This window comes from Oryctolagus cuniculus, chromosome X, assembly GCF_051225735.1.
Source record: "Oryctolagus cuniculus isolate XC-2025 breed Fujian yellow rabbit chromosome X, ASM5122573v1, whole genome shotgun sequence".
Lineage (NCBI taxonomy): Eukaryota > Metazoa > Chordata > Mammalia > Lagomorpha > Leporidae > Oryctolagus > Oryctolagus cuniculus.
This window is the reverse complement of record NC_142888.1, coordinates 2,020,147-2,047,145: the sequence shown is the minus strand read 5'-3', so window position 1 is coordinate 2,047,145 and position 26,999 is coordinate 2,020,147. Positions and strand designations below refer to the sequence as shown.

General features: G+C 44.2%; 1 protein-coding gene across 2 annotated transcripts in view; it reads right to left on the bottom strand.

Annotated features, from left to right (window-relative positions):
- Nucleotides 1–16,633: 16,633 nt before the first annotated feature.
- Nucleotides 16,634–26,999, bottom strand: part of GRPR (gastrin releasing peptide receptor) — a 47,426-nt gene continuing 37,060 nt past the window's right edge. The window contains exons 2-4 of one of the 2 annotated variants that reach the window (XM_051827626.3): nucleotides 25,489–25,840; nucleotides 23,452–23,831; nucleotides 16,634–19,469 (exon numbers count right to left, since the gene is read on the bottom strand). In XM_051827626.3, coding sequence (XP_051683586.1) covers nucleotides 19,406–19,469; nucleotides 23,452–23,831; nucleotides 25,489–25,840 — 796 coding nt within the window. In that variant the 3' untranslated portion in view covers nucleotides 16,634–19,405. Of the gene's footprint in view, nucleotides 19,470–23,441; nucleotides 23,832–25,488; nucleotides 25,841–26,999 lie in introns of those variants that run through there. The other variant, XM_002719900.6, reaches the window with a different exon arrangement.

Here is a 26,999-nt window from a genome sequence, read left to right as displayed (position 1 = left end):
GCAACATCCGCCCAAGGGGGCGGGGACACAGCTGACTGGCAGGGGCGGGACCCTGGTTTCCCGCAGTATCCGCTGATTTGTATTCAGGATCTCCCTAACCTCACAAAATTGAGAGCGTCTCCTTAGGTAAGCCTTCCCCTTTTTGGAACCGTCTAGGCAGAAGTTAGCACTGTGCCTCTGCCAAGACCTCCCACGGGCTGAAAGGGTAGAGGGCAGTGAGGGCAGGGGTGCAGGGCAGAGGTAGCGCTGGCCCACTGCCTTTGTTATGCAAGGGTGGTCCTTTCCATCCACATTCAGGGCCCTTACCTTGACCAGTGCTGGACTTCCAAACTCCACTGATGTGAGACGGCACTTCCAACCGACGTCCTCACCTTCCGGAAACCTGCAAGGCAGAAGTCCCAGATAGCGACATCTGGTGTGTGTGTGAGAGCGGGTGCATGTGGGGGGGGAGGGGAGTGGAGGGGGGGATCGGTGGTGTTCAGGGCTGACTGCTGCGGTGACATCGTACTTGACTCCATTGTTTGGAGAGATGTCCCCTCCTTTGTATTCCGGAATCTCACCCCTTTTAAGATCTAGGTGTCTTGCCCCGTTTAGAATCAGGGACACACCTGTTAGAACAAGCTCTCCTCTTCCTAGAATTCTCCAGGCTGAAATCAGGGCCAGGGCCTCCAAGGTAAAAGGGAATGGGGGCAGGTAGACTGCTGTGTGATCCTCTTAGTGATGTGCAGGTGGTCCCTACAGTCAGCATTCAGGTCTGTTATGCTACTTCCTGACCAGTGCTTGCATTGCACCCTTCACTGACCTGAGGTTGCACCCCTCAGAAGGTGGAAGTCAAAGTGAGCCATATCCAGCTGAGAGTGGGGCCAGACCTAACTGTAGGAGTGGGACTCTGGAGGGCTCCCCATTTGGGGAGAGATCCCCTCATTTGCATTTGAGGCCCTTACATTAGGGTCTAGGTCTCCTTCCCTTTTTAGAATTGGTGCCACCCCATTAGACAAAGACTTTACCTTGGAGCCCTCCAGTCAGATGGCCAACGCCTCCCAGGGCGGAGAGGGTAACTGTGTGTATGTGGAGGGGAGAGGGCAGGCGGAAGTAGTACTAGGCATCCATTGTTATGTTTGGTGATCTCTCTTATCCACGTTTAGTGATGTTATCTTTTTCCTCTCCAGAGACCTTTTATTTAAGGAATACACACTTCATGTATATCATAAATACAAATTTAGGAATATAGTGAGTCTTGCCACCATACCTGCCCTCCCACACTTCTTCCTCCTCCTTCTCCTTCTCCTATTCCCATTCTTATCTTTTACTAAGAGCTATATACTAAGTAAAGAGTTCAATACATTGGAAAAAAAACCCTGTTGTTCAACAGTTGAGACAAGAGCTGTTCAAAGTCATTACATCTCAAAGTGTTAATTTCACTTCTATAGATTACCTTTTAGATGCTCTGTTACTTATCAAAGATCAGGGAGAACATATGGTATTTGTCTTGTTGGGACTGGCTCATATCACTAAGTATGATGTTTTCCAGTTTCATCTATTTTGTTGCAAATGACCGGATTCCATTTTTAACTGCTCTATAGTATTCCATGGTGTATATATCTCATAATTTATTGAGTCTTCAGTTGATGGGCATCTGGGTTGATTCCATATCTTAGATCTTGTGAATCAAGCTGCAAGAAACACGGGGTTACAGATAATTCTTTAATATGCTGATTTCATTTCCCTTGGGTAAATTCCCAGGAGTGGGATGGCTGGCTCTTATGGTTGGTCTATATTCAGATTTCTGCGGTATCTCCATATTATCTTCCACAGTGGCTGGACCAGTTTACATTCCCACCAACAGTGGATTGGGATACCTTTTCCCACACATCCTCACCAGCATTTATTTGTTGATTTCTGTATGCAAGCCATTCTAACAGGATGTGATGACCTTATTGTGGATTTGATATGCATTTCTCTGATGGCTAGTGATCCTGGTGTTTCTATTCTGTTCCATTGGTCTATCCATCTGTTTTTGTACTAGTACCAGGCTATTTTTATTATAATTGCCCTGTAGTATGTCTTGAAATCTGGTATTGTTATGCCTCTGAATTTGTTCTTGTTGTATAAGATTGCTTTAGATATTTGGGGTCTCCTGTGTTTCCATATAAATTTTAGCATCATTTTTTCTATATCTGAGAAGAATGTCCTTGGTATTTTGACTGGTATCACATTGAATTTGCAAATTGCTTTCAGTAGTATAGATAGTTTGATTCTTCCAATCCACAAACATGGGAGATTTTTCCATTTTTTGTGTCTTTTTCTATTTCTTTCTTTAATGTTTTATAATTGTTATTGTAGAGATCTTTGTCATCCTTGGTTAAATTTATTCCAAGGTATTTGATTTTTTTGTAGCTATTGTGAATGGGATTGATTTTAGAAGTTCATTCTCAGCCTTGGCATTGTCTATGTATATAAAGGCTGTTGATTTTGTGTGTTGATTTTATACCCTGCCACTTTACCAAACTCTTCTATGAGTTCCAATATTCTCTTAGTGGAGTCTTTTGGATTCCCTATATAAAGAATCATGTCATCTGCAAATAGGGACAGTTTGACTTCCTCCTCCCCAACTTAATAACAATGGTGAGAGTGGACCTCCTTGTCTGGTTCTGGATCTCCGTGGGAATCCTTCCAACTTTTCAACTTTCAATAAGATGCTGGTCGTTGATTGTGTTGAGGAATGTTCCTTCTATACAGTTTGCTTAGAGTTTTCATCATGAAAGGTTGTTGTGTTTTATCAAAGGCTTTTTCTGCATGTATTGAGATAATCACATGTTTTTTTTCTTCAGTTTGTTAATGTGATGTATCACATTGATTGATTTGCAAATGTTGAACCATCTCTGCATTCCCTCCTTTTTTTGGTTAGTTGGGCCAATAGTGTGTCAATTTTTATTATTTTTTCAAAAAACCAGCTTTTCGTTTCACTGATCTTTTGTATTTTTTTGTTTTAATTTCTTCTCTGATTTTAATTATTTCTTTTCTCCTACTAGTTTTGGTTTTGATTTGCTGTTTTTCTAGGTCCTTGCAATGCATTTATAGCTCATTTATTTGGTACTTTTCCAATATCTTGATGTAGGCACCAATTACTATAAACTTCCCTTTTAATATTGCTTTTGATGTATCCCATAAGTTTTGATATGTTGTATTGACATCTTTATTTGGTTGCAGAGATTTTTAGATTTCTCTTTTATTTTATGACCCACTGTTCATTCAGGAGCATGTTGTTCAGTCTCCATGTGTTTGCATATGTTCTAGAAATTACTGAGTTGCTGATTTCCAACTTCATTCCATTGTGGTCTGAGAAGATGCATGGTATGATTTCAATTTTTTTGAATTGGCTGAGACTTGCTTTATGGCCTGGCCTGTGGTCTATCCTAGAAAAAGTTCCATGCACTGGTGAGAAGAATGTGTATTCTGCAACAGTAGGATGAAAAGTTCTGTAGATATTAGGTCCATTTGGTCTATAGTGTTGATTAACTGTGTTCCCTTGCTGACTTTCTGTCTGGTTGATCTGTCCATGCTGAAAGTAGGGTATTGAAATCTCCCATTACTATTGTTTTGGAGTCTATACCTCCCTTTAGATTCCTTAACATTTCTTTTAAGTCGCCAGGTGCCCTGTATTTAGTCGCATTTACATTACAATAGTCACATCTTCCTGATGAATTGATCCCTTAATAATTCCATAGTGCCCTTCTTTGTCTCTTTTGACAGTTTTTGTGTTAAAGTCTATTTTGTCTGATATTAGGATGGCCACACCAGCTTTTTTTTGGTTTCTGTTAACATGGAATATCCTCTTCCATCTTTTCACTTTCAGTCTGCATGCATCTTTGTTGGTGAGATATGTTTCTTGTAGGCAGCAAATAGATGGGTTTTGTTTTTTAAACCATTCAGCCAGTCTGTATCTTAACTAGAGAGTTGAGACCATTTACATTCAAGGTGATTATTGGTAAGTAATGAATTGGTGCTGCAATTTTTCCATAAATATTCCTATTTTTTACTTTGATTTTCCTTTGTGCTTTTACTGGGAGATTTTCTGCCTTTACCTTCTTTCATGGTGATGACCATTTTTCTGTTTTTCTGTGTGTAGCACATCCTTAAGCATCTTTTGTAGGGCTGGATGAGTGGTGACAAATTCTTTCAATTTCTCTTTGTTATGGAATGTCTTCATTTTACCTTCATTCATAAATGAGAGCTTCGCAGGTTACAGTATTCTGGTTTGACAATTTTTTTTTCTTGAGACTTGGAATATATCTCTCCATTCTCTCCTAACCTGTAGGGTTTCTGATGAGAAGTCAGCAGTGTCTAGTTGAAGATCCTCTGAAAGTAATCTGATGTTTCTCTCATGCATATTTTAGGATCTTTTCCTTGTTTTACTGTGGAGAGTTTGACTATAATGTGTCATGTTGAAGATCTTTTCTAGTCATATCTATTAGGTCATTTGCTTCCTGTACTTGGATGTCCCTTTCTTTCTCCAAATTAGGGAAGTTTTCTGTAATTATTTCACCAAAAAGGCTTTCTAATGCATTCTCTCTTTCCACACCTTCAGGAACTCCTAAGATCTGTATGTTGGGTTGTTTGATAGTATCCCTTAAATCTCTAACACTGTTTTTTAATTTTCTAATTCTTTTTTTTTAATTTGACTGTAAAAGTTCCCGAGATTTGTCTTCTAACTTGGATATCCTTTCTTTTGCTTTACTGAGTCTGTTCTTAAGGCTTTCTAACCATATTTTTTATTTGTTCTATTGAATTCTTCATTGCCATTATTTTGTTTTGATTTCTCTTGAAAATCTTAACTTCTTGGGAAATTTTTTCATTCATGTTATGTATGAATTTTTTGAGTTTATGAGTTTGATTCTTATTACTTCTAAGTATCCCTAAGATCAATTTTTTGAATTCTGTTTCTGGCATTTTGTCAATCTCTTTATCTTCACATTCTAGTATTGAAGTGTTGTGTTCTTTTTGGGCATCATGTTGTCTTCCTTATTCTTGTTTCTTGAATTACTGCACCTATTGTTAGGTATTAGTGTTGATACTTGTTTTTTCCTGTGATGGCTTTTATCTTTGGACTATGCCTCTGTTGCTTAGTATAGTGTTCGCTCTTTCAGTAAATTCCCAGAGGTGTGCGCTGGATGTGGCCAGGGAGCTCTGCTCAGTGCTCCAGGGTATGGGGAATGTCTTAAGTGAAACCCAAGTTAGGCGTGGTAAATTTCTGTTTTTTATCAAAAGGGAGGTTTGTTCAGCTCTGTTGGCATAGTCTCATGCTCTCCCCTTCTCCTCAAAGGAGACCAATGCCTGGGCGCTAGTTTTCATCTGTGCTGCCACAAGAACCACACAAGGGACCCATGCAGTCCTTGGTATGAACACAGATCCTGCAGCAAAGACCCTCACCAGGGAATCAGGGAGCCTGAGCATTTGGAGCTGCCCACAGTAACTGCCCAAAGTCCTAGCCACACCCTGTGCCCTCCTATGCAGCCACAGTGTTTTCACAGTCCTGGCACACAAGGCTCCCACAGTCACGAGCTCCCAGCCCCCTGTCAATTCTCCCAGCCAGGCTCAGATGTCTCCTCTTGGCTTGTTGCTTGGCACGCTGACTTGAGCTGGTGCAGCTTTTATGTGTCCAAAATGGCACCTGCCCTCTCTGCTAGTTATAGGATGCCAGTGCCAGGTGGTCAGGGAGAGAGAAACATGTCTCCCCTTTTTCCCTCTAGGTTGGCATGTGCACTGTCTCCCACAAGGCTCCAAGCAGACTCACACCAGGCTCTTCTCACAGCTTCATTACCAATGGCTTGGGCTATTTCAATCTGGTCTCATCTCACTCCAAAGCTGATGCTGAGACTCTCAGCTGCTGGGACCCTGAGTTGTGCACGTCCACACCCTCCATGAGATCCAGTGTCCCTCTAATTTGTGTGGAGTTTCCTCTGCCATTTTCTCCCTAACTCTTCCCCGAGATTGCACTCTCTCCAGTTTTTTAAAACTATGTATTCCTAGGCTAGAACAGAAAGTCCCTCCAAATTCTGCCACCCTGATTAATTTTGGCTTAATTTGCTGCTCTTCTAACAATGACTTGGGATGAGCTACTGTAAAAACATGGAGATTTATAATTTGGGGAGATTATCACAAAACTAACCTGTAGCATGGAGTATTTTGGGAAAGGGACCCACACCCTAAAATATAAGTGATAGTATAGAGTCTCAGAAAGACCAAACATCAAGGTTTCTTGTCATGCAGGGATCAGCAAACTATGACTTTTAAGCCCAGTCTAGCCTACCAGGTTTTTTTTTATTACAAATATGAATTTGTTAGAACACAGCTACATACATTCACTTATATATTATCTATGGCTGTTTTCATGTTGCAGTGACAGAGTTGAGTGGTCATGTACTGCAATGCCTAAAATACTTACCCTTTTCAGAAAATGTTTGCCAATCTTTGGTCTAGTGAGAGAGAAGTCATCCACTGTAGGCATTTGGGAAGGGAACCAGTGGATGAGAGTGTGCTTTCCCTCTTGAAATCAGACAAATAAAATTTAAGACAAAGCAGGCTGTGCAAAAGGATAGGACCTAAACAGAAAGTGCCGTGAAACCACAAGAGAGTGGGAGGGCTTCTAGGAGAGAGAACATTGGAGCTGAGGGGAGGGGTTAGATTCAAGCCAGATGAGACACAATAGGACATCTCAGGTGTGGTGATCCACAACCCTGTCTACCCATTGCAATCACTTGGGAAGCTTTGAAATAGGGATGTGTGTGCCCCCTCTGAAATGGTTTTGACTTAACCGTTCAGGGGCAGGGCCCCTGGTGTTTTAAGCTCCCCCAGCGATTCTAAGGGCTGCTCAAGTAGAGAAACACTGGACCCAGAAAGTGTTGGGGAAGAATTAGGAGAAAAGTGAGATTGGAGGGAGTCTCTGGGTGCAGGTGGCAGGGATAGTGCAGTGGGAGAGAGGATGGGAAGTAGAGAGTCAGTATCCAGGCCAGGAAAATTGGATTTTGTCTTAGAATAAGAGACCAATAACAGAATGTGGGCATGAGAGCAGCATGATCAGAAGTGTTCATAATGAAGCATAATTTAAGGCAAATGTAAGAAATCAATTAAAGGCCGGCGCCGCGGCTCACTAGGCTAATCCTCCGCCTTGCGGCGCCGGCACACCGGGTTCTAGTCCAAGTCGGGGCACCAGATTCTGTCCCGGTTGCCCCTCTTCCAGGCCAGCTCTCTGCTGTGGCCCGGGAGTGCAGTGGAGGATGGCCCAGGTGCTTGGGCCCTGCACCCCATGGGAGACCAGGAGAAGCACCTGGCTCCTGGCTCCTGCCATCGGATCAGCGCGGTGCGCCGGCTGCAGCGCGCCGGCCGCAGCGGCCATTGGAGGGTGAACCAACGGCAAAGGAAGACCTTTCTCTCTGTCTCTCACTGTCCACTCTGCCTGTCAAAAAATAAAAAAAAAGAAATCAATTAAAACAAGAGCTAATTAGGGGTTATTAAGCAAGCATTTAAGGAAAACCAGGAGCATATCTTATCCAGGGCAATGACATATGACTGGGCAGATTGAGGAGTGGAGATCAAAATTAGAACAATTTGGGTGTGGCATGATCAGCAATCCATCAGAATGGCTTCTACTGTCCAATCCCAGAGGCCATTGCTCAGGGAGTTTAAAGTTTTAGTTTCTGGTATGATGGAGAAATATGGGCTCCTGGAGGAGAACTGAGGCTACAGAGAGGCAGTTGAGTCAGCAGCGTTTTGCTGAATATATGTAGCCCTTGGGAAAGGGACTCTTAAACCCGAAATATTTTGCAGGTGTGTTTGCAGACCTAGGACTAGTTGGATGTGAGTAATCTGATTGAAAGGAGCCAGGGATACTGAGGTTTTGAGTTTAGACTGGGGGAATTTTGATAGCTCTTAGGAGGCCAACGGGAAGTAAAATGAGGTAAAAGATCTTCAGAGAAAGTGATTTTGGTTTTGAATATAAACAGCTGACATCAAAGCAGGACTGGCCTTTATTATTAGGCATATAAACTATTTGGAGTGACTCCTTTTCTGTGTTTCCTTAAAATACACAGGCAGGCAGAAATTACTGACCTAGAGATCAGTAAGGGGCTTCATGCCCCTTTGTTCTCTTCACAGCATCCGCACAAGAACTGAGTGGTTTTCGCACTGGGCCTGTAAGATATATTGCTTTGTCCAAACAGAACAGCACCCTCTTGCTTTAAAGGGGACAGCAAATTGGAGCAAGGCCTTGTGGCACAGCAGTTAGGCCACTACTTGGAACACCAGCATCCCATATCACAATGCCTGGGCTCAAGTCTTGCCTCTGCATCCCATCCAGCTTCCTACTAATGTGTGGGGAGCAACTCGGACTAGACTAAGTTACTGGAATTAAGACTTATTCTATGCATCTGCTCTCCCACAATATGGCGCTGGGAGAGGAGAAAACAGCTTCTACACAGCTGCCTCCAGTTCAGCCAATAAACTGTAGGACTTGCTCCTGATTGGAGAGCAGCGTACTCGGTGTGTGGGCAGCCGAGTTAGGATTGGTGGAGGAGGACTATAAAGGAGGAGAGAGACGGCATGCACCAGGAACATCTAAGGGGAACATCTAAGGGGAACATCTAAGGGGAACACCTGTGCAGCCCCCGAGAGAGCCGGCCGGCGGTGTGCCACTCCCCTGCGGAAGTGGGGAAAGTGGCCAGGGGGAACCGCCCTTCCACGGAGGTGGAAGGGACAGTAGCCAACCCGGGAAGAACCAGCAGCAAACCCGCGGAGGGCCGAGCAGACGAAAGAACAGCGCAGGGTCCTGTGTCGTTCCTCCACGAGGAGGGGGAGCGACATAATGGTGCCGTGACTCGGATAGGAAACTTAGGAGGGAAGAAACGGGAAGAAATGGGAAAATTTCGCAGAGAGAGACTAGCAAACAGCCTAGGGAAAAGCCGGACGAAAAAGGTGGCGGAAAAAGCTATTGAAAGCCTAGGCATAGACTCGGATACGGACTACGGGGGGAAGCTGGGAGAAATCTCTAAGGTCGAAAGTGAAAGTGAAAGCTAGAACAAACAGATTTGGATACGGACTGTGGGGAGAAGCCAGGAGAAATGAGGGAGGAATATTGTTGGAAGAAAACTTAGGGAAACATACCGGGTAGAGAAAAATGTTAGGGAAATTGAAGCCGCGGGGGGCAGGCTGAGGCGGAGACGAAAGCTACTTTGGGATTCTCGAGTTAGCCCGGGAATAAGGGGCGAAAAGTTAAAACCAGAAGCGGAAACGTAAGCCAGGTTGGAATCCGTCTGATTAGCCCGGGGAGCAAAGGACGGGAAGCCAAATCGTGGGGCGGAAACGTGAGCTAGGTTGAATTTGCCAGGTTAGCCCGGGGAACTTAGATTGAATACTAGTGGCGGAGACGTGAGCTGGGGCTGTGTGACTCGCGGAGGCTGCCGTGCGCAGAGAGAGCGTGCGGGGCACAAGTAGATAGGGAACGCTGGGCTAGTGCGAGACCACGGAGTGTGCGCGCGAAGCCGAGCCGCGCAGAGCCGGGAAGCCGCGCAGCTGAGAGAGGCGCGGGCTGAAGCGGCTCAGAGCCAGGAAGCCGCCGCGGGGTGGGTGCCGAGAAGCAGCCTCGGGGCGGGCGCTGGGAAGCCGCAGGGATAAGAGAAACAGAAGTTTAGAAGTAAAATGAGAGAAATAGGAATGCTGGAAGATAGAAGTAAAATGGGAGAAATAGGAATGCCCGGAGATAGAGAAATAGAGAAATAGAAAGGCCTCCCCTCAACATGGCAATGAGAGAGCTTGGATTCGGTCTGCCTAATTAGGAAGGCGGTGAGCACCTGCGGGCGGCTAGCAGCTTATGCGCCGCAGGTCACCGAAGACAGGCACGAATTAACATCAATAAGGCCTCCCCACAATACCGCAATGAGAAGGCTTGGATTCGGTCTGCCTGATTAGTAAGGCGGTAAGCACCAGCAGGCGGCTCGACCAGAGTATGAGGCGCAGGTCACCGAAGATAGGCACGAATCAACACCAATAGGTCTCCCCACAATACGGCAATGAGAAGGCTTGGATTCGGTTTGCCTGATTGCTGGGTTTTGTAAGCACCTGCAGGCAGTTCTAGTAGAGTGGGGCATGCGCTGCAGGGCACTGAACACAGGCACGCATCAGTGCCTAAAAACCTCCTCACAACATGGCGAAGAGAGGACCCGGATTCGGTTTGCCTGATTGATAGGACTTGTAAGCACCTGTGGGCAACTCTAGCAAGCAGAGCAGAGTGTGTGCTGCGGGGCACCGAAGACAGGCGCGTATCAATGCCAAAAAATAAAAAGAAAGGGGGATCTGTGGGGAGCAACTCGGACTAGACTAAGTTACTGGAATTAAGACTTATTCTATGCATCTGCTCTCCCACAATATGGCGCTGGGAGAGGAGAAAACAGCTTCTACACAGCTGCCTCCAGTTCAGCCAATAAACTGTAGGACTTGCTCCTGATTGGAGAGCAGCGTACTCGGTGTGTGGGCAGTTGAGTTAGGATTGGCGGAGGAGGACTATAAAGGAGGAGAGAGACGGCATGCACCAGGAACATCTAAGAGGAACATCTAAGGGGAACACCTGTGCAGCCCCCGAGAGAGCCGGCCGGCGGTGTGCCACTCCCCTGCGGAAGTGGGGAAAGTGGCCAGGGGGAACCGCCCTTCCACGGAGGTGGAAGGGACAGTAGCCAACCTGGGAAGAACCAGCAGCAAACCCGGGGAGGGCCGAGCAGACAAAAGAACAGCGCAGGGTCCTGTGTCATTCCTCCACGAGGAGGGGGAGCGACATAATGGTGCTGTGACTCGGATATGAAGCCTAGGCAGGGTTTTGTGTCGTTCCTCCATGAAGAGGGGGAGCGACATAATGGTGCCGTGACTCGGATATGAAGCCTAGGCAGGGTTTAGTGTCGTTCCTCCACGAAGAGGGGGAGCGACACTAATGTGCACCCTGGGAGGCAGCAATGGGACTCAAGAACTGTGTCCCTGCCACCCATGTGGGAGACCAATTTGAGTTTCCAGCTCCTGGCTTTGGCCTAGCACAGCACTGGCTATCGCAGGCATTTGTGGAGTGAACCAGTGAATGGAGGAGTTTTCTCTCTCTCTCTCTCTCTCTCTCTCTCTCTCTCTCTCTCTGCCTTTCAAATAATAAAATGGATAATGAAGGGACAGCAAAGAAGATTTTGCCTTCTTCAGAATTCAACTTCTGAGAGACCAGGTGCACTGGACCTTCTAACATTCCATTCTGACTGAGATAAAATTGAGGCAACAACATTCTAGTGAATCCCCAATACCTCCTTTGAGGTAGCTTTCATGGGCAGGTAACTCTACATTCTTCAACAAAAGTCATTAAGCAAGAAGAAGATAACAAGGGTTTTGTTTGATTTGAGACAAAGTTTTCTTGGGGGAACTTGGGAAGCATGAGATGTCCAAGTAAAATGAGCATTTTCAGCAAGTCATGCCTTGAGTAAAACAGACAACAGCCATTGTTAATGGGCCTCATTTATATCCCACAAGAAAGGAAGAGGAATCAATTGAGTGGTGAGTCTTAAATGACTCTGAGCAGGTCAGGGTGAGCAGTTCTGCAGGGCTGATGTCCTGAACTCATGTACTGACAGTTCTTAAAGAGAAGGGACATTGGGGGACCTTGCCACTCAGTCCGGTCCAAATGGTGAAGGTAGTGAACAAGACCACATCAGAGAAGGAAGTTGAGGGTACTCAACTGAGAATGGGTTGGGAAATATGTTGAAACCAGTAGATGGCATAAGGTACTAGGACCATTATGGATTTCTTCACTGCAAATGATGACCTCACAAATTCAATATGCAGAAGAACCACTTGAGGATCTGTTATAAATCTGACTCTGATGCAGTAGGTCTGAGGTGGGGCATAACAGTCTACATGTTTAGCATCTCCTAGGTGATGCTAAGTGCTGCTGGTTCCCAGACCATAGTTTAAGTAGTAATGTCCTGGATCATGTTACAGGAGTGGACACACCAACATGGACTGCTCTAGCAAAGAGCATACTGGTGAGTCACACAAAATCCCTTCCCTCTGAGTGGCACAGCAGGTGTTGGTCTACCATGGGGAGGTAGGAAGGGACACTTGGAAACACAATGAAGAGAACTCAAAGTTAACGTGTGATCTGGGGCAAAGTGTTTGACTTCCCTGACCTCAGCTCTAGGAAGGGAAATGTGCTTTTAGGAGTCTGGTTTGATAACATAACATGATTGAGTCCATATTCAAGGGACTGAAGTCCTCCTTTTTTGTGTCATTTTATTGATGAGATGTTGTCTAAGGGGCAGGTGTTGTGGTGCAGCGATCTTAGCTGCTGCTTGGGACATCTGCATCTTACATTGGAGGGCCTGGGATCCAGTGCTGGCTCCTCTGCTTCCAAACCAGCTTCCTGTTAATGTGCTTATGAGCAATGGGGTATTGGCCCAAATACTTGAGTTACTAACTCCCATGTGGAGTTCTTGGCTCGTGGCCCAGCCTTAGTTGTTGCAGGCATTTGGAGAGTAACCAGGAGATGGAAGCTATTTCTCTCTCTTTCTCTCCATCTCTCTCCCCCTTTCACTCTGTCACTGTGCCTTTCTAATAAATATTTTTTAAAGTGAAAAAAGGATCTTAATCCATCTCTCTTACATTAGAATCCATTGTTTATCAGCGTTGAGCTCAGTGAACACGAAGGTTCTCTGCCTGGTGTGGTATAACAGTCTTGCATGGATTTGCCTTATCTCTAGCAGAAGGGACTGATCTGTCCCTGCTCACTTCATCCATGCCATCTCCAAGCCAATTAGCTTTCATTTTCGTACATGCGATAACTGAGAGTAGAAACAAATCATGACTTTTCTGTTAACTTCCTCATTTGTGAAATGAAGATATGTGGGAATTCTGTGGAGTATCTTCCACTTCCAATAATCCATTCCTCTAAGAGAATATTAAGTTTTCTGTATTACAGTGTGCGCATCAAAATGCTTTCTTTTCTGGCATGGTAGGCAGCATGCTAACAGAGAGAGTCCAGACTTTCTAATAGGGAAAATCACCTGGCTTTCAGTGGTGCTCTGAACAATTAACATGGACCAAACTTAAATGTCAGATTGGCCTTCTTTTTAAAAAATATTTATTTTATTTATTTGAAATACAGAGTTAGAGAGAGAGGTAGAGCCAGAGAGAGAGAGAGAGAGAGAGAGAGAGAGAGATCTTCTACCCACTGGTTCACTCCCCAAATGACCACAATGGCCAAAGCTGAGCTGATATGGAACCAGGAGCCAGGAACTTCTTCCGGGTCTCCCATGCAGGTTCAGGGGCCTAAGGACTTGGGCCATCTTCTGCTGCTTTCCCAGGCCGTAGAAGAGAGCTGGATTGGAAGTGGAGCAGCCAGGACTTGGATTGGCACCAATATGGAATGCCAGTGCTGCAGACTAGGGCTTTAACCCACTGCGCCACAGTGCTGGCCCCGTGGATTGGCCTTTTATGGCCTGGGTATCTCAAAGATTTTAGACTATCCACTTCCATATCTAGTCCAGGCAAACTAGATAAGGGTCTACTTAAGGCACAATTAGGAATGAACACCTTCAGTGATTTAAAGGGTTGACACTTTTAGAAAGCATTTACAACTCAATCATGGATGCCACATGCTACACATCAACAGGGAGGGGTGCATGGTTGGGGAAGTAGTAAGAAATCTGGGGAGCAGAAGGCCTTCTCCCAAGATCATGGATGTATATAGCCCCACTCAGAGGCCCCCTTGCCATGGCTGTCAGCATGTACCTCAAGGAATTTGTTGAGTGCACTTCATAGATACCCCTAGTGTTACCTCTTCTCACATAGGGTACAGGGAGGCTGGACAACGCCTATCTGCATCCGCTGTAGCTGTGTCATTTCTTTGCCATCAATTTCCTTTATGCACAACTAGGTGATATTTCTCATGCTGCTTTAATATTGTAAATGTTCTAAAAGACTTGATCATCTACTCAGTTATTGCACAAAGTGCATGTAAGTGGGAATGGCGACTAAGAAAGAATTTGCTTCCTAACCATTGACCCTGCAGGAATGAATAAAACAATTCATGAGCTAAATGCCAACTGTCCTCAGTCTTTTTAGAAATCTGACCTTAGAATCTATTACTTTTTTTCTTCACAGTAAGCAGTGTCCTAGATGGGAAGAAAGAAAAGTAGACTTCAAGAAGTGTATAGGCTAAACTTCTGGAACTTTCAGCTAGATTTGTCTAAGATAATCCTGAAATCAAGGATTCTCAAGCTTTAGTATTTGAGTCCTAAGGAGTACAATTTAAAATAACCATCAAGGGGCCAGCTCTGTGGCATAACGTGTGAAGCTTCCGCCTGCAGTGCAAGCGACCCACGTGGGCGCTGCTTCGATTCTCGGTTGCTCCAATTCCAGTCCAGCTCTCTGCTGTGGCCTGGGAAAGCAGTGGAAGATGGCCCAAGTCCTTGGACCCCTGCACGTGCATGGGAGACTGGCTTTGGATCAGCGCAGCTCCAGCTGTTGCAGCCAGTTAGGGAGTGAACCAGCAGATGGAAGACATCTCTCCCTCTCTCCCCCTCCCTCCCTCCCTCTCCCTCTCTCCCCTCTCTCCCCCTCTCCCTCTCCCTTTCTCTTTCCTTCTCTCTCCCTCTCTCCCCTCTCTCCCTCTCTCCCTCTCCCTCTCCCTCTCTCTCCCTCTCTCCCCTCTCTCCCTCTCTCCCTTTCTCTCTCTCTCTCTCTCCCTCTCTCTCTCTCCCTCCCTCCCTCCCTTTCTCTCCCCTTCTCTCCTTCCCTCCTTCTCTCTCTGTGTAACCCTGACTTTCAAATAAATAAATAAATCTTTTTTAAAAAATAACCATCAAAATTATAAGGGCAGGAACATTTAGCCTAGATTAAAACTCCTGCATCCCATTCTGAGTAACTGGGCTCCATTGATTCTCAACTCTGGCTCCTGATTAGCTTCTTGTTAATGTGGACCCTGGGAGGTAGTGACAGCTCAAGTACTTGGATTCCTATCACCCATGTGGGAGACCTGCCCCCAACAACCCTGCTGTTGTAGACATTTGGGGAGTGAACTCAGAGGATGGGCGTTCTCTATATACCCCTCTTTCTCTCTCAAGTAATTTTCATAAAAATTATAAGGGCATATATTCTTTGTGTCTAATCCTATATTTAAGAACTTTGCTGGCCAGTGCCGCGGCTCAATAGGCTAATCCTCCTCCTGTGGCGCCGGCACCCTGGGTTCTAGTCCCGGTCTGGGTGCCAGATTCTGTCCTGGTTGCTCCTCTTCCAGTCCAGCCCTCTGCTGTGGCCCGGGAGTGCAGTGGAGGATGGCCCAAGTGCTTGGGCCCTGCACCCGCATGGGAGACCAGGAGAAGCACCTGGCTCCTGGCTTCAGATCAGCGCGGTGCACCGGCCGCAGCGCACCAGCCACAGCGGCCACTGGGGGGTGAACCAACGGCAAAGGAAGACCTTTCTCTCTGTCTCTCTCACTGTCCACTCTGCCTGTCAAAAAAAAAAAAAAAAACAAAACAAAAAAAAACAAAAAAAAAAACTTTGCCTATAGCAGTACTTGCTGATGCATGAAATTATATGTGTTGTTCATTGCAACATGGGTGATAATAGCAAATTTTTGGAAACTGAAATGATTATCAAAGGGGCACTGGGTAAACAAATTACAGGATAGTGTGCAGGTATAAGAAAGAATGGGGAAGCACTTTATATACTGATATGGAAAGATCTCCAAGATACAGTGTGTAGTGAGGTAAATGAAGGACAAAACAGTATGTGTTACCATTCCGTAAAAGGGTGGTAGGATGCAGGAATACAAATATTTGAGTTTGTTTTTGTATGTGTAAAAATGTTGAATGTTGTGCTATATGCATGTAAGAAAGTAATAGCAGTGTAACAGTAGTCACCCATTCGAAGTGGAAAGTGCGTGGGTCTGACAACTGGAGGAACTTTTCACCAGATACTTTTTTTTTAAATATTTTTTTTTATTTTTTGACAGGCAGAGTTTGCTGTTGGTTCACCCTCCAATGGCCGCTGCAGCCAGCACGCTGCGGCCGGCGCACCGCACTGATCCGATGGCAGGAGCCAGGTACTTATCCTGGTCTCCCATGGGGTGCAGGGCCCAAGCACTTGGGCCATCCTCCACTGCACTCCCTGGCCATAGCAGAGAGCTGGCCTGGAAGAGGGGCAACCGGGACAGAATCCGGTGCCCCGACCGGGACTAGAACCCGGTGTGCCGGCACCGCTAGGCGGAGGATTAGCCTAGTGAGCCGCGGCGCCGGCCCTTCACCAGATACTTTTATGCTTTTGATTTTTGAGCCATGAGAATGGTTTATTCAAAAGGTAAATACATACACAGTTTTAAAATTTGAATAAAACTCTAGTTCTGAGGAATCACCTGGAGTACTTATTGTAAAGCACAGATTTTTTGGCCACACCTCTAGATGTTCCAAGTCAATAAGGAATCTGCATTTTGCAACAAGCAGCCTGGCTGATTCTGTGGTAGGTGGTTCAAGGAATTAAGGAACTGAGGGGCGCACAGCCACAGACTGCATTTGTGCAACAGTGATTTTTTATTGAACATTGGATACATGCATCTGTCCATTTCATATGTTATGCTTTATTATATTAAGGAATGAAACTCACCTCTTCTACAACTTGAACATTCAGCTTATTACACTGGATTTGACTTAATGTCATACAGATCACATACAATGTGATAAAAGCAGTGAAAGCAGTTCTTGAAAAAATAAAATTCAATCAAAGAGCACACTTTATAGAGCTTCACATGGTCACACAGTTGAGTCTGAACTTTTAAGAGGATCTAAATCATTCATATTAATATTGTGAATTTCCAGTAAATAATTCATTTGTCCAAGGAGTCTAGGCAGAGTCAAGCCGTGACATTATTTACTCTAAATACCAAATCTGGAATTTGTTCTGAGTTATTTAACACAGAGTACATTTTTCAATGCAATAAATATTTATAGTTAATAATAACAAGTACAATTACAATTTACAAAATATGAGTAATATTTAAAACAAAACATAAAATGACATGAAAGTTTGTGCCTTGTACTTTTTTACAACTCCCTGAATTGACTGTTTCAACAAATTTCATTACCCAAAACCCTGCTGACCTGAATGCAAAAAAAATGATCATGCTTGAATCAATAAAGTCCAGATTACGGAAAAAAAACTTTAAAGAAAATCAGTCTTCCTTTCTTAATGTTGTACGTGTGTTGTCAATGTCAGTAGCTAAAATCAAAACAAAGTGATAAAAAATTTGGAATCACAACAGGCCCAGATTATATAATGTGCCTTAAACGTTGAAAGTCCTGAGTTCTACCAAAATAGTCCAGCTTGTCTGGGAGCTAATGAGGTCTTGGATGAATGAGGCTTTGCTGTGTGTTAAAATGTTTCTGTTAAAAGATCATAAAATTATGAGAGTCCTTTCATGTCATTATATGACTGTGAGAGTGAATTTTAAATGGGGGAGGAGGGAGTAAATAGTATTTTCTAGAATTGTGTGAGTTCCGAGAGGGCAGAGAGTCAGTGATGTCTGTGTTTAGCAGAGCACCTAGGACTATGCACTCAGATCCCCAAGTCTGTACTTTAGCTCCTTCCCTGACCCCTTAGTCCAGGAAATATTTTTCTACTTGAGTCTACCCATGCAGCCTGGACCCCAGGACCCCAGGAAATCATCCATGATCATATCTTACCATTTTGTGAGAGAAGTGGGAGGTGTACATGGTTCCATTTCTTCCTGACACTTTTTTCCCTGACTAATCTTGATTAAAAGGAGGATGCCTAGATTGACTGTTCTCTCTTGGGTTGTCTCCCTGACTTGGTCTTTTTTTTTTCTTTTTTTTTTTTAACTTTTATTTAATGAATATAAATTTCCAAACCTGACTTGGTCTTTCACCAAATTTTTTCTCTCTTCAATGAGTTACAGAACCAAGTGGGAAATTCTTCCTGGGGCTTCTAATTCCAGCTAAATTGTGTCTGTGCATGGGGGTAGGAATAAGGGTGCAGGCAACTGGAACTAAGGGACTTCCCTGCTCACTCACTCTGTGCTCGCTCACTCTTAGCCTCTGCCCTCAATAGGTCCTTAACTCGTGTGCTTTGATGTTCTTTGGGAAAATTGTTTGACGTCATCACTCGTTCAGATTTTGGACAAATTCTAGAGAAAGGAATGAAGCTTTCTGTTAGGTGCTATGAACTTTGTTTCTCAACACAGGTTGGATTTGGGAAGGCATGCTTAGCAGTGAAATGCGCGTGGACTTAAGAGAGATCCAGGTCCATATTTACATTCTGCTATTCAGCTGTCTTATGTGATCTTAGGATCACTAAGTAATTGTCTGAGCCAAGGCTTTATGTGCTTAGCACTGCATTTGGCACATCATTGGTGAAACCCAGCCTTTCCTACCCAGCACTGCCAGGGCCACAAGACTACATTCAGGTTTTAGACAAAAACAGTGTATTCATGGCCTATGATTTGCTCCCCATGATCATGGCTTCTTGTCTTAGCCTCCCCCTTCATTGTGACATGGAATGTTGTCCTCTCTAATACGGCTCTCCTGGGGCTCAGTGATCCTGTTTACTCCCTAGTGCCAAGTTAAACACTCACTTTGGGGGTAACAGGATATCCTACAAACCGGGGAAGTGATGATTGGCATTGTTCTTCAGTGTCACAGAACAGACCATGAGAATGAACCATGGTTAATTCATGTCAGAACAAAATGAAATCAGATTAAGTTGAACCAGATGAAATCGCCTTTGTGTAAGTCATATATGATCCAATATTGACAGTTTCATGTTTCAGCCTCATGGTGCCATGGGCCTTTTAATCTAATGGTAGATGGCCATTAGTTAAGTGAATTTAGTATTTTTAAATTTCCATAATAGAGGATATAAAGCAGCTCTTTGGCCAGCAGGATAGGCTTGGATTAGATGAGGTAATGACTATAAAAGTGCTTTATTGACCATGAACACTTGGTAAATGCAAAGTACTTTAAAAATTAATCATGGCCACCCAATACTCTAACCCAAGGGCTCTTAAATTTAATATATGTGCAACACTGAATTTAAAAAAAATGTAGATGAATTACACTGAATACACTTCCAATATGAGGTTTCACAGAAGAGAAGTCTGTTGTCAGTGTGCTGTTCGTTGATTGCTCTGGGTTTATTCAGCTGCAGTTAATGCTTGTCCCCATCCCCCCTCACCTAACAAAGGATGTCTTTGAAGGTCAAAATTATAGAAAGAGAATACTCGATATCAAGTCGTTGGAAGGGTTCCAGGTAGGGGCTGAGAGAAATGACCATTTAGGTACAGAATGAAGTTGAGCTTGTGAAGGCTTCATTTCGTTGATTAGCGCACCCAAAGCTTGATTCCACGGGAGTGAAGGATTCCTTTGTTTTCAGCTGTTAATCCACTTCATAAAAATGCAACCGAAAATTAGACACATTTGCAAAATGTGCTCCATGCCTCCCAGAAGCCCAGGACTAATCATCTACTCTCTAACAACAGCTCCCTCCTAGTGTGGGTGTGAAGGGCAGAAATGGCAGGCAAGTTTACAGCCCTCCCATCTCCCCGGGATACACAGGGATGTTATTCAACTCTCATATAGTCAGCTTCCCAGGGCAACTGTTTCTGTCTCACTTCTGGAAAAAAGTGATTTAGCCAGCCTTTAGTCCACAGATAAGGATGCCATTCAATGTGTAGTCCCCAAACAAAGCTAATCTCTATTGCCAGAGGCCATTTGATGTGCGGAAAAGAGGCTGAAACCAATAACCAACTGCTTCTTTTGGCATAAAGGAGGACTTTACAACCCAAGTGTGTCCATGTGCTACAGTCAAGTCCATTTATTTCTATTCAGTGTGCATTTTCATAGCAACATGAGCTTGGTTCATCTGCAGCAGCCTTTAAACAGTTTATTTACCTCAGGGTTCTCCATCCTCCAAGATGAAACCAAATTGTTTGTGGGGTGAAGAGGGAAATCCAGAGCTTGTTAATGAGGCAGAAGGCCAGGTTCAGTGGGCAAGTAGAGCCGCCAGAGGAACAGGATTTGCCCCCTGCATTTATGGGGAATCATAAAATCTACACCAGGGAGGGGCCTTGTGCTTTGCAGGGAGGATCATCTTGCTGTGGAATATTACTCCCAGCAGCAGCTGCACCTTCCTTGCCAGCAGCAGTCGTTGGTGGGAAGGCGGCTTTGTTTATTGCTTAATCTATCACTGTTGAGCTGCCTGCCTCAGGGAGGCTCAATTTAAGATAGATTGAAAGGTAGTGTCTGTCAATTGAATAAACACAGATGGTTTTCCACAGCAAAAATTGATTTTTTTTCCCTTGCCAAAAACATAAGCGCTAAACGTGATTATCTTTAGAAGCCAGGCATAAGATGTCTCAGCTCCAACCCCACGAGGGGGCTTGCATCTCTCTCACGTGGTTTTGGGTTACTGAGGTGGAATAAACATTTGACTTTTCTAGAACAGTGCCCCAACTCCTTTCTAGTGAGGAGGCCTGAGTCAACCCATTAGTTGATTTGCAAGCTAGTTTCACCAGTGTTTGAGTAAGGCAGGGCGGAGGCCTCCTCCAGCTCTTCTATTTAGAATCTCAAAGAGCTAGCAAGATTTGCATGAGAACACACAGCTCTACCTAGACCTCAGGCTCTTTGTCCAGAAGCTTGGAAGCAGACCACTATGCCACAAAGTTAACTGAAACAGACCTGAAGAGCCCTACTCCCAAACTGCTCGAGGAAGATTATGCAGAATTACATTCAGGGGCTTTGAAGAAAGCCAAGGGCAAATTTGTGGAACAGTAGCTCAAGATAACAGGGGTCTGGAGTTTGAAGAAGGGTAAATAGGGAGAGCACTGTTTGTATAATGAGGAAATTGAGCAATATGTTTTCCTATGTCTCTTGTAGCTGTAATTCCCAAACATAGCAAGCTCATGGAATATCATTCACGAAAATTATTCCAAAAGAAGCAACAGAAGAATTAATGTCATTTCATGCCGCACATAGGAACATGAGTATAGAAAAGTGGGTGAAAGATTTTCAAAGGCAGCAGAAGTTGTTGCAAAGGTAGCAAAAGTGGGTAGCTGAGAAAATGGGCCACATAAATGCTTTAGGGATGGAACTAAAGTTGATGAGGAAGCTCAGGGAATTTTAGCAATCAAGGGGCTGTTAGTGCTGTCTTCTCATCCTGGAGATGAAAAAAGCGAGTCTAGAGAAGGGAAATTGATAGCCAAGGTAATAAAGCAAAAGGCAAAGTTGGGATGTCAAGTGAGGAACCTTGGTTCCTTTGACTACACTATTTGCCTGGCTTTTCAGACTGTGCAATGTAAGTATGGACTACCAGGAAAGCAGGTGTGCAGCATACATAAGAGTGTGTAGCAAGCAGAAGCAAAGAGGCTTAGCTCCAGCTAATACAACAGTAAACACAGATCTTTACAACTGCTTTGGCGCTAACTCCTGAAGCTCTGTAGACAGCACTTCCTGGAATCAAGAGACAAAAATCTTTTCATATGTGCCATGTGCAAGAGAGCTGAGTTTTTCTGTTTCACCTGGAGAAAAATTGACTTAAAATGGTCTTAGGCTAAAAGGGATACACATTACGGCACATTTGTAGCATTCAGATTTATTGAAGTGGGTTAACATGTTTGCAGTCTGTCAGAATTGGCCTTCAACTCAAGAAAAACTGGGTTTGGGCCGGCGCTGCAGCTTACTTGGCTAATCCTCTGCGGCGCCGGCACACCGGGTTCTAGTCCCAGTTGGGGCACCAGATTCTGTCCCGGTTGCTCCTCTTCCAGTCCAGCTTTCTGCTGTGGCCCAGGAAGGCAGTGGAGGATGGCCCAAGTGCTTGGGCCCCTGCACCCGCATGGGAGACCAGGAGAAGCACCTGGCTCCTGGCTTCGGATCAGCGTAGCTCTGGTGGTAGAGGCCATTTGGGGAGTGAACCAACAGAGGGAAGATCTTTCTCTCTGTCTCTCTCGCTCTCACTGTCTAACTCTGCCTGTCAAAAAAAAAAAAAAAAAAAGAAAGAAAGAAAGAAAAAGAAAAGAAAAGAAAAACCGGGTTCAAGGTTTTTAAAATAAGATGGTCAAATCTTTTCAGAGCCAATTTTACTCACTTGAAGTAAGAAAATGATTTCAGTCCAGTCTTTTTCGCTCTGTGGGATATTTTTTAAATTCTGTGTGGGTGTTTTTCTATCAGTTTATAACGTTAAGCCCTTTGCAAATTCCCTGTGAGTAATTGGGACAGAAATATGTGTTACTGAAATTGTATTCATTCCCTCCCACAAACTTTGGGGGAAGCACATGTTAAATGTAAACAGATATGATTCCTTCTTACACTGAAACAACTGCAGGAATGTTGAGACTAAGACAGCCAAGTTGAAGTAAAAGCACTTGGTGCAAAATGTGTATACCAAAAACAACTACCATACATATAGAAATATTTATACATGCTCAATGAGTATTGAAGCTATGAATACTATTGAAAGTATTGAATACTCAATGAGTATTGAGCATGTATAAATATTTATATATGTATGGTATACTCATATTGAGCATGTATAAATATTTCACAAATTGATAGTATGATTTTTTTTTTCTCCCCAAGAGTTCTCTATGGTAAAATTGCACCATGGACAATTAAAATTGTATAACAGCAATCAGGATTTCCATCCAGTGAGAGTTTAAAGGGAGACATACTACTCCATAGCCACACAAGGATCTTAATTTTTGCTTGTATTTGACCTTAAAGTATGTATTGAGTGTTTCCCCTATGTCCTCAGTAACATCTTCTAAATTTGAGGCGTTTGTTTTATTTTAAACTGACTTTCAGCCCTATCAGTTTGGAGACTGTCCCTCATACATGGAGGATTAAGTATTCATGTTAAGAGTGTCAAGAAAACTTGCTCCTTGGTTTGTGTATTATAGATGTTCTTGAGAAAAGGAGTCAAGGCATGTATTTAAATTACTAGCTTCTGCTTAAAGAAGGAAAAGGACAAGGTAAAGTATTTCACAAGGTAGACACTCAGTGTATGATTTCTCTGCTATCTAAATCTGGCTCTTCATATAGTTTCTATGATTTAATTGGTCTTACCTGTATATCAGGGCTTGATACTTAAAATAATAGTTTCCTGTTTCTTACCTTTCTAGAAAATGAAAGGTTTTCTTTACATCAGAAGAAACAGTCACAGGTTGAAATGGAAAACTGTAAACCTCAATGGCTTTAGTTAGAAACTAATAACGATCCGTTTGGGCCTCTCCCCCAGCTACCTACACCACTCATAAGCCTTGTTAAGCATCTTTGGAAGGTATACTTAAACAGACTTGAGGGTTCCTGACCAGCAATAAGGCAAAATCAGGAGTCCCAAGGAGGGCAAGGTCAAGGGTCAGTCTAAACATACCCCTCATGGCAGATGTTCCCGTTGATAAGGCTGAAGGTGGCCACAGAGGGGTTGGTGCTCTTGAAGGAGGTCATGCAAGTGGTACTTCTGCCCGTGCTGTGGGATCGGGTCATCAGGCCAGGCCGGCAACAGAGGAGCTGGGTGTTGAACTGTTTCCTGAAACTCTTGCTCAGCAGGTAGAGGGCAAAGGGGTTCACACAGGAGTTGGTGAAGGCCAAGAGGCGGGCACAGATGCTGGTGACAAAGTGGAGCATGGAAGTATCCACCTTAGAGTAGTGGTAGGAGCGGTACAGGTAGATGACATGGTTGGGGAGCCAGCAGAAGGCAAAGAGGCCCACAAACACCAGGACTGTCTTGGCAAGTCGTTTCCGGGATTCGATCTAAGGAGAGAGTCACACGGAGACAGACAGATGGACCAAGGGTCGGTGTCACAGAAGGCAGAGAGAGAAAGATTCAGACAGCAAGAGGCAGGGGAAAACAGGGAAACAGATGAGTTCACAACAGCACAGAAAAAGAAAGTAAGAGAGGATAAGAGAGATTGCAATAAAATGAGAGAAGAGCAACAGAAACACAGGAAAGGAGAGAAAAAAGGGTGAGAAACATAGAGATGGATGAGCCAGGAAGCAGAAACCCACGGGGTAGAATAGAGTTAGAAAATGCTGCTGAGAATAGATCTTTAAACAAAGTTGATTACATGCTTGAATGGATTGCACAATGAAATTCTAGTAAGTGCCCTCTTTTTCCTCAGGAGAGCATCGGTGCAGTTTATCAGCCAGGCAACTTCATGGCTCCCTCTGCACCACGTTAAGAATGGCTGATTCCTTCTGATACTCAGCAAAGCAGCCAGCTTGGTTTTTCTTCATTGGCCAAACCAGGACAACTTATTATTATTATAGTTATGATTATTATGTGTTAATCAAAAGTTATTTCTTGACTGTATTGTACAAATAGAATCTAAGGTTCTTTGATTGAAATAGGATAAGCGTAGAATAAGCATCTCCTTTGGCTCCCAATTCCTTCTGCTACCCTAAGGAGAAACATGTTTTTCATTGAAGAATTTGGAGTGCTGTAGATGTTTGGCACTGAGAATTCTTCCAAGTATGGAGACAGTTTCACTGAGGACTGCCATTCTTCCCCAATGATTAAGGCAGGAAGGGACAACTCTAAAGGATGAGTTTAAATGAGATGGGGGGAAGTCTTTCTGCCTTTCTCATCATAAATACCACTCGATCTACATCTGGGCTAGAAAGCAAGAACCGGCAAAGATGGGAATGCCAGAGCTGCCAGTTTCTACCATTTGTACCTCCAGGATGCAATTATGGGGGCTTATGGAAGGTGGGAGAGGGAGTCTAACATCTGTAGAGGGCATTTTACATGCCTTGAAGTCCAAACTTTACATATGTATATTTTGCTCGCTAGCTCTCCTCTCCTCTCCTCTCCTGCTCTCTCTCTTGTAATCCTCTACTAGCCTTACAATGTGGGGGCTTTTAACTTATATCATAAATTAGAAAATGGGGGCTCAGAGAGGGCAAGTGAGTAAGTCATGAAGCCTGGACTTGAGCTCAGATTAGTGTAAGCCTCTCTTAATCAGACTACTTCTTTTTCTTCATCTGGCATTGTTTTTCCACCCCTTCTGCATTGTCTCCATGTGTAACCCTCCTTTTGCTAACCAATCTCTTTGGAATTTAAAGAAGTCACATCCCTATGAGCATCAGTGCTTTATTTTTTAAAATTAAAATAGCAACCATACTTTCTGAGATATTTCTCAGAAAGAAACCCACACTCAAAACTTTTCAGGTTCTCAATACCTTCCTAGGAATAAATTAACAAGGGAATAAAATTATAAAGAACATCTGAATTCTCAGGCTGCCATGAGTAGGAGTTTGCATTTAGCATCTGGCCACGGTTCACCTACCTCCTTTACTTGCAGAATCAAGTAACACGGGCACCTAAATACTGTACTCGTCAGTGGAATCCAACAGAAATGCAAGAGACCCAACTCTGAGGGAGGAAATTAATTTGACCCTGAGCACCTACCTGCTTCCTGACATGGATATTCCCTTCCACAGGAAGATTGTAAGCACTCTGGATCAAATTTTTGGCAATGAAGTAGTAATAGACAGAGATGATTGACAGTGGGATGATGTAGAAGACCAAGAAAGAGGCCATGGAGTGGATTTTGGGGTGCAGCTCATTCGAGTGTGGATACGGGGCACAGCTAATGAAGGTCTGGTTGGTGCTTTCCTCATGGAAGGGATGGAGGTCGGAAAACACAGCCTCTGGGATGGCCAGCAGCATGGACACCACCCATATCAAGGCAGCTTTGAGGCAGATCTTCATCAAGGCGTGAGATGCCTGGATATCCATTGGCCGGACAATGGCTTTGTACCTGGGACAGGAAAGAGAATATTCTACATCAGTTGCCAAATTTTATTATGGATGCCAGGGCCAGGACTAGAGTGAGGCAAGTCAATTAACTGGGGTGCAATATTTAGAGAGATGCTCACTCTCAGGTTCGTGTAAGCAGACTCTGAACTCACTATCGTGACAGTGAATGCCTCCTTAAATTTCACACCCCAACCATGTTACTAGCCTTCCCCCAGCTGGACTCTCAAGGATGCCTTCCCTTCTCTCCAGCAATAACATTCTGCTCATGTTCATCAGTTCAGATGCATTTTTAAAGAAAAATTTATTTTTAAATCAACAAAATTATATTTATTGCATATAGCATGATGTTTTGAAATAGATATACATTGTGGAATGGCTAGATTGGGTTAATTAGCATATGTATTACCTCACATATGAACCTACTATTTTTTTGGGAGGGTGAGAACACTTAAAAATCAATCTTATAAATAAAAATCTTAATCTATTTTCCTAGTCATTTTCAGCAGTATAAAACATTGTTATTAACCATAGTCACCATCTTGTACAATTCAAAATCTCATGATTTTTCTTTAAAATTTATTTATTTATTTGAGAGGCAGAGAGAGAGAGGCCTTTCATCCGATGGTTCACTCCCGAATTAGCCACAACAGCTGGAGCTGCACCCATCCAAACCCAGGAGCCAGCACCTTCCTCCAGGTCTCCCATGTGGGTGCAGGGGCCCAAGGACTTGAGCCATCTTCTGCTGCTTACCCTGGCCATAGCAGAGAGCTGGATTGGAAGTGGAGTGGCCAGGACTCAAACTGGCGCCCATATGGGATACCGGCATTGCAGGCGGTGGCTTTACCCACTATGCCACAGCGCTGGCCCCTGATTTTAAGAATATTTCTCAGAGGGCCAGCGCCGTGGCTCACTTGGCTAATCCTCTACCTGCGGTGTCAGCACCCCAGGTTCTAGTCCCAGTTGCTCCTCTTCCAGTCCAGCTCTGTGCTGTGGCCTGGGATAGCAGTGGAGGATGGCTCAAGTGCTTGGGTCCCTGCACCCACATGGGAGACCTGGAGGAAGCCCCTGGCTCCTGGCTTCGGATCGGCACAGCGCTGGCTGTAGCAGCCATTAGGGGGGTGAACCAATGGAAGGAAGACCTTTCTCTCTGTCTCTCTCAC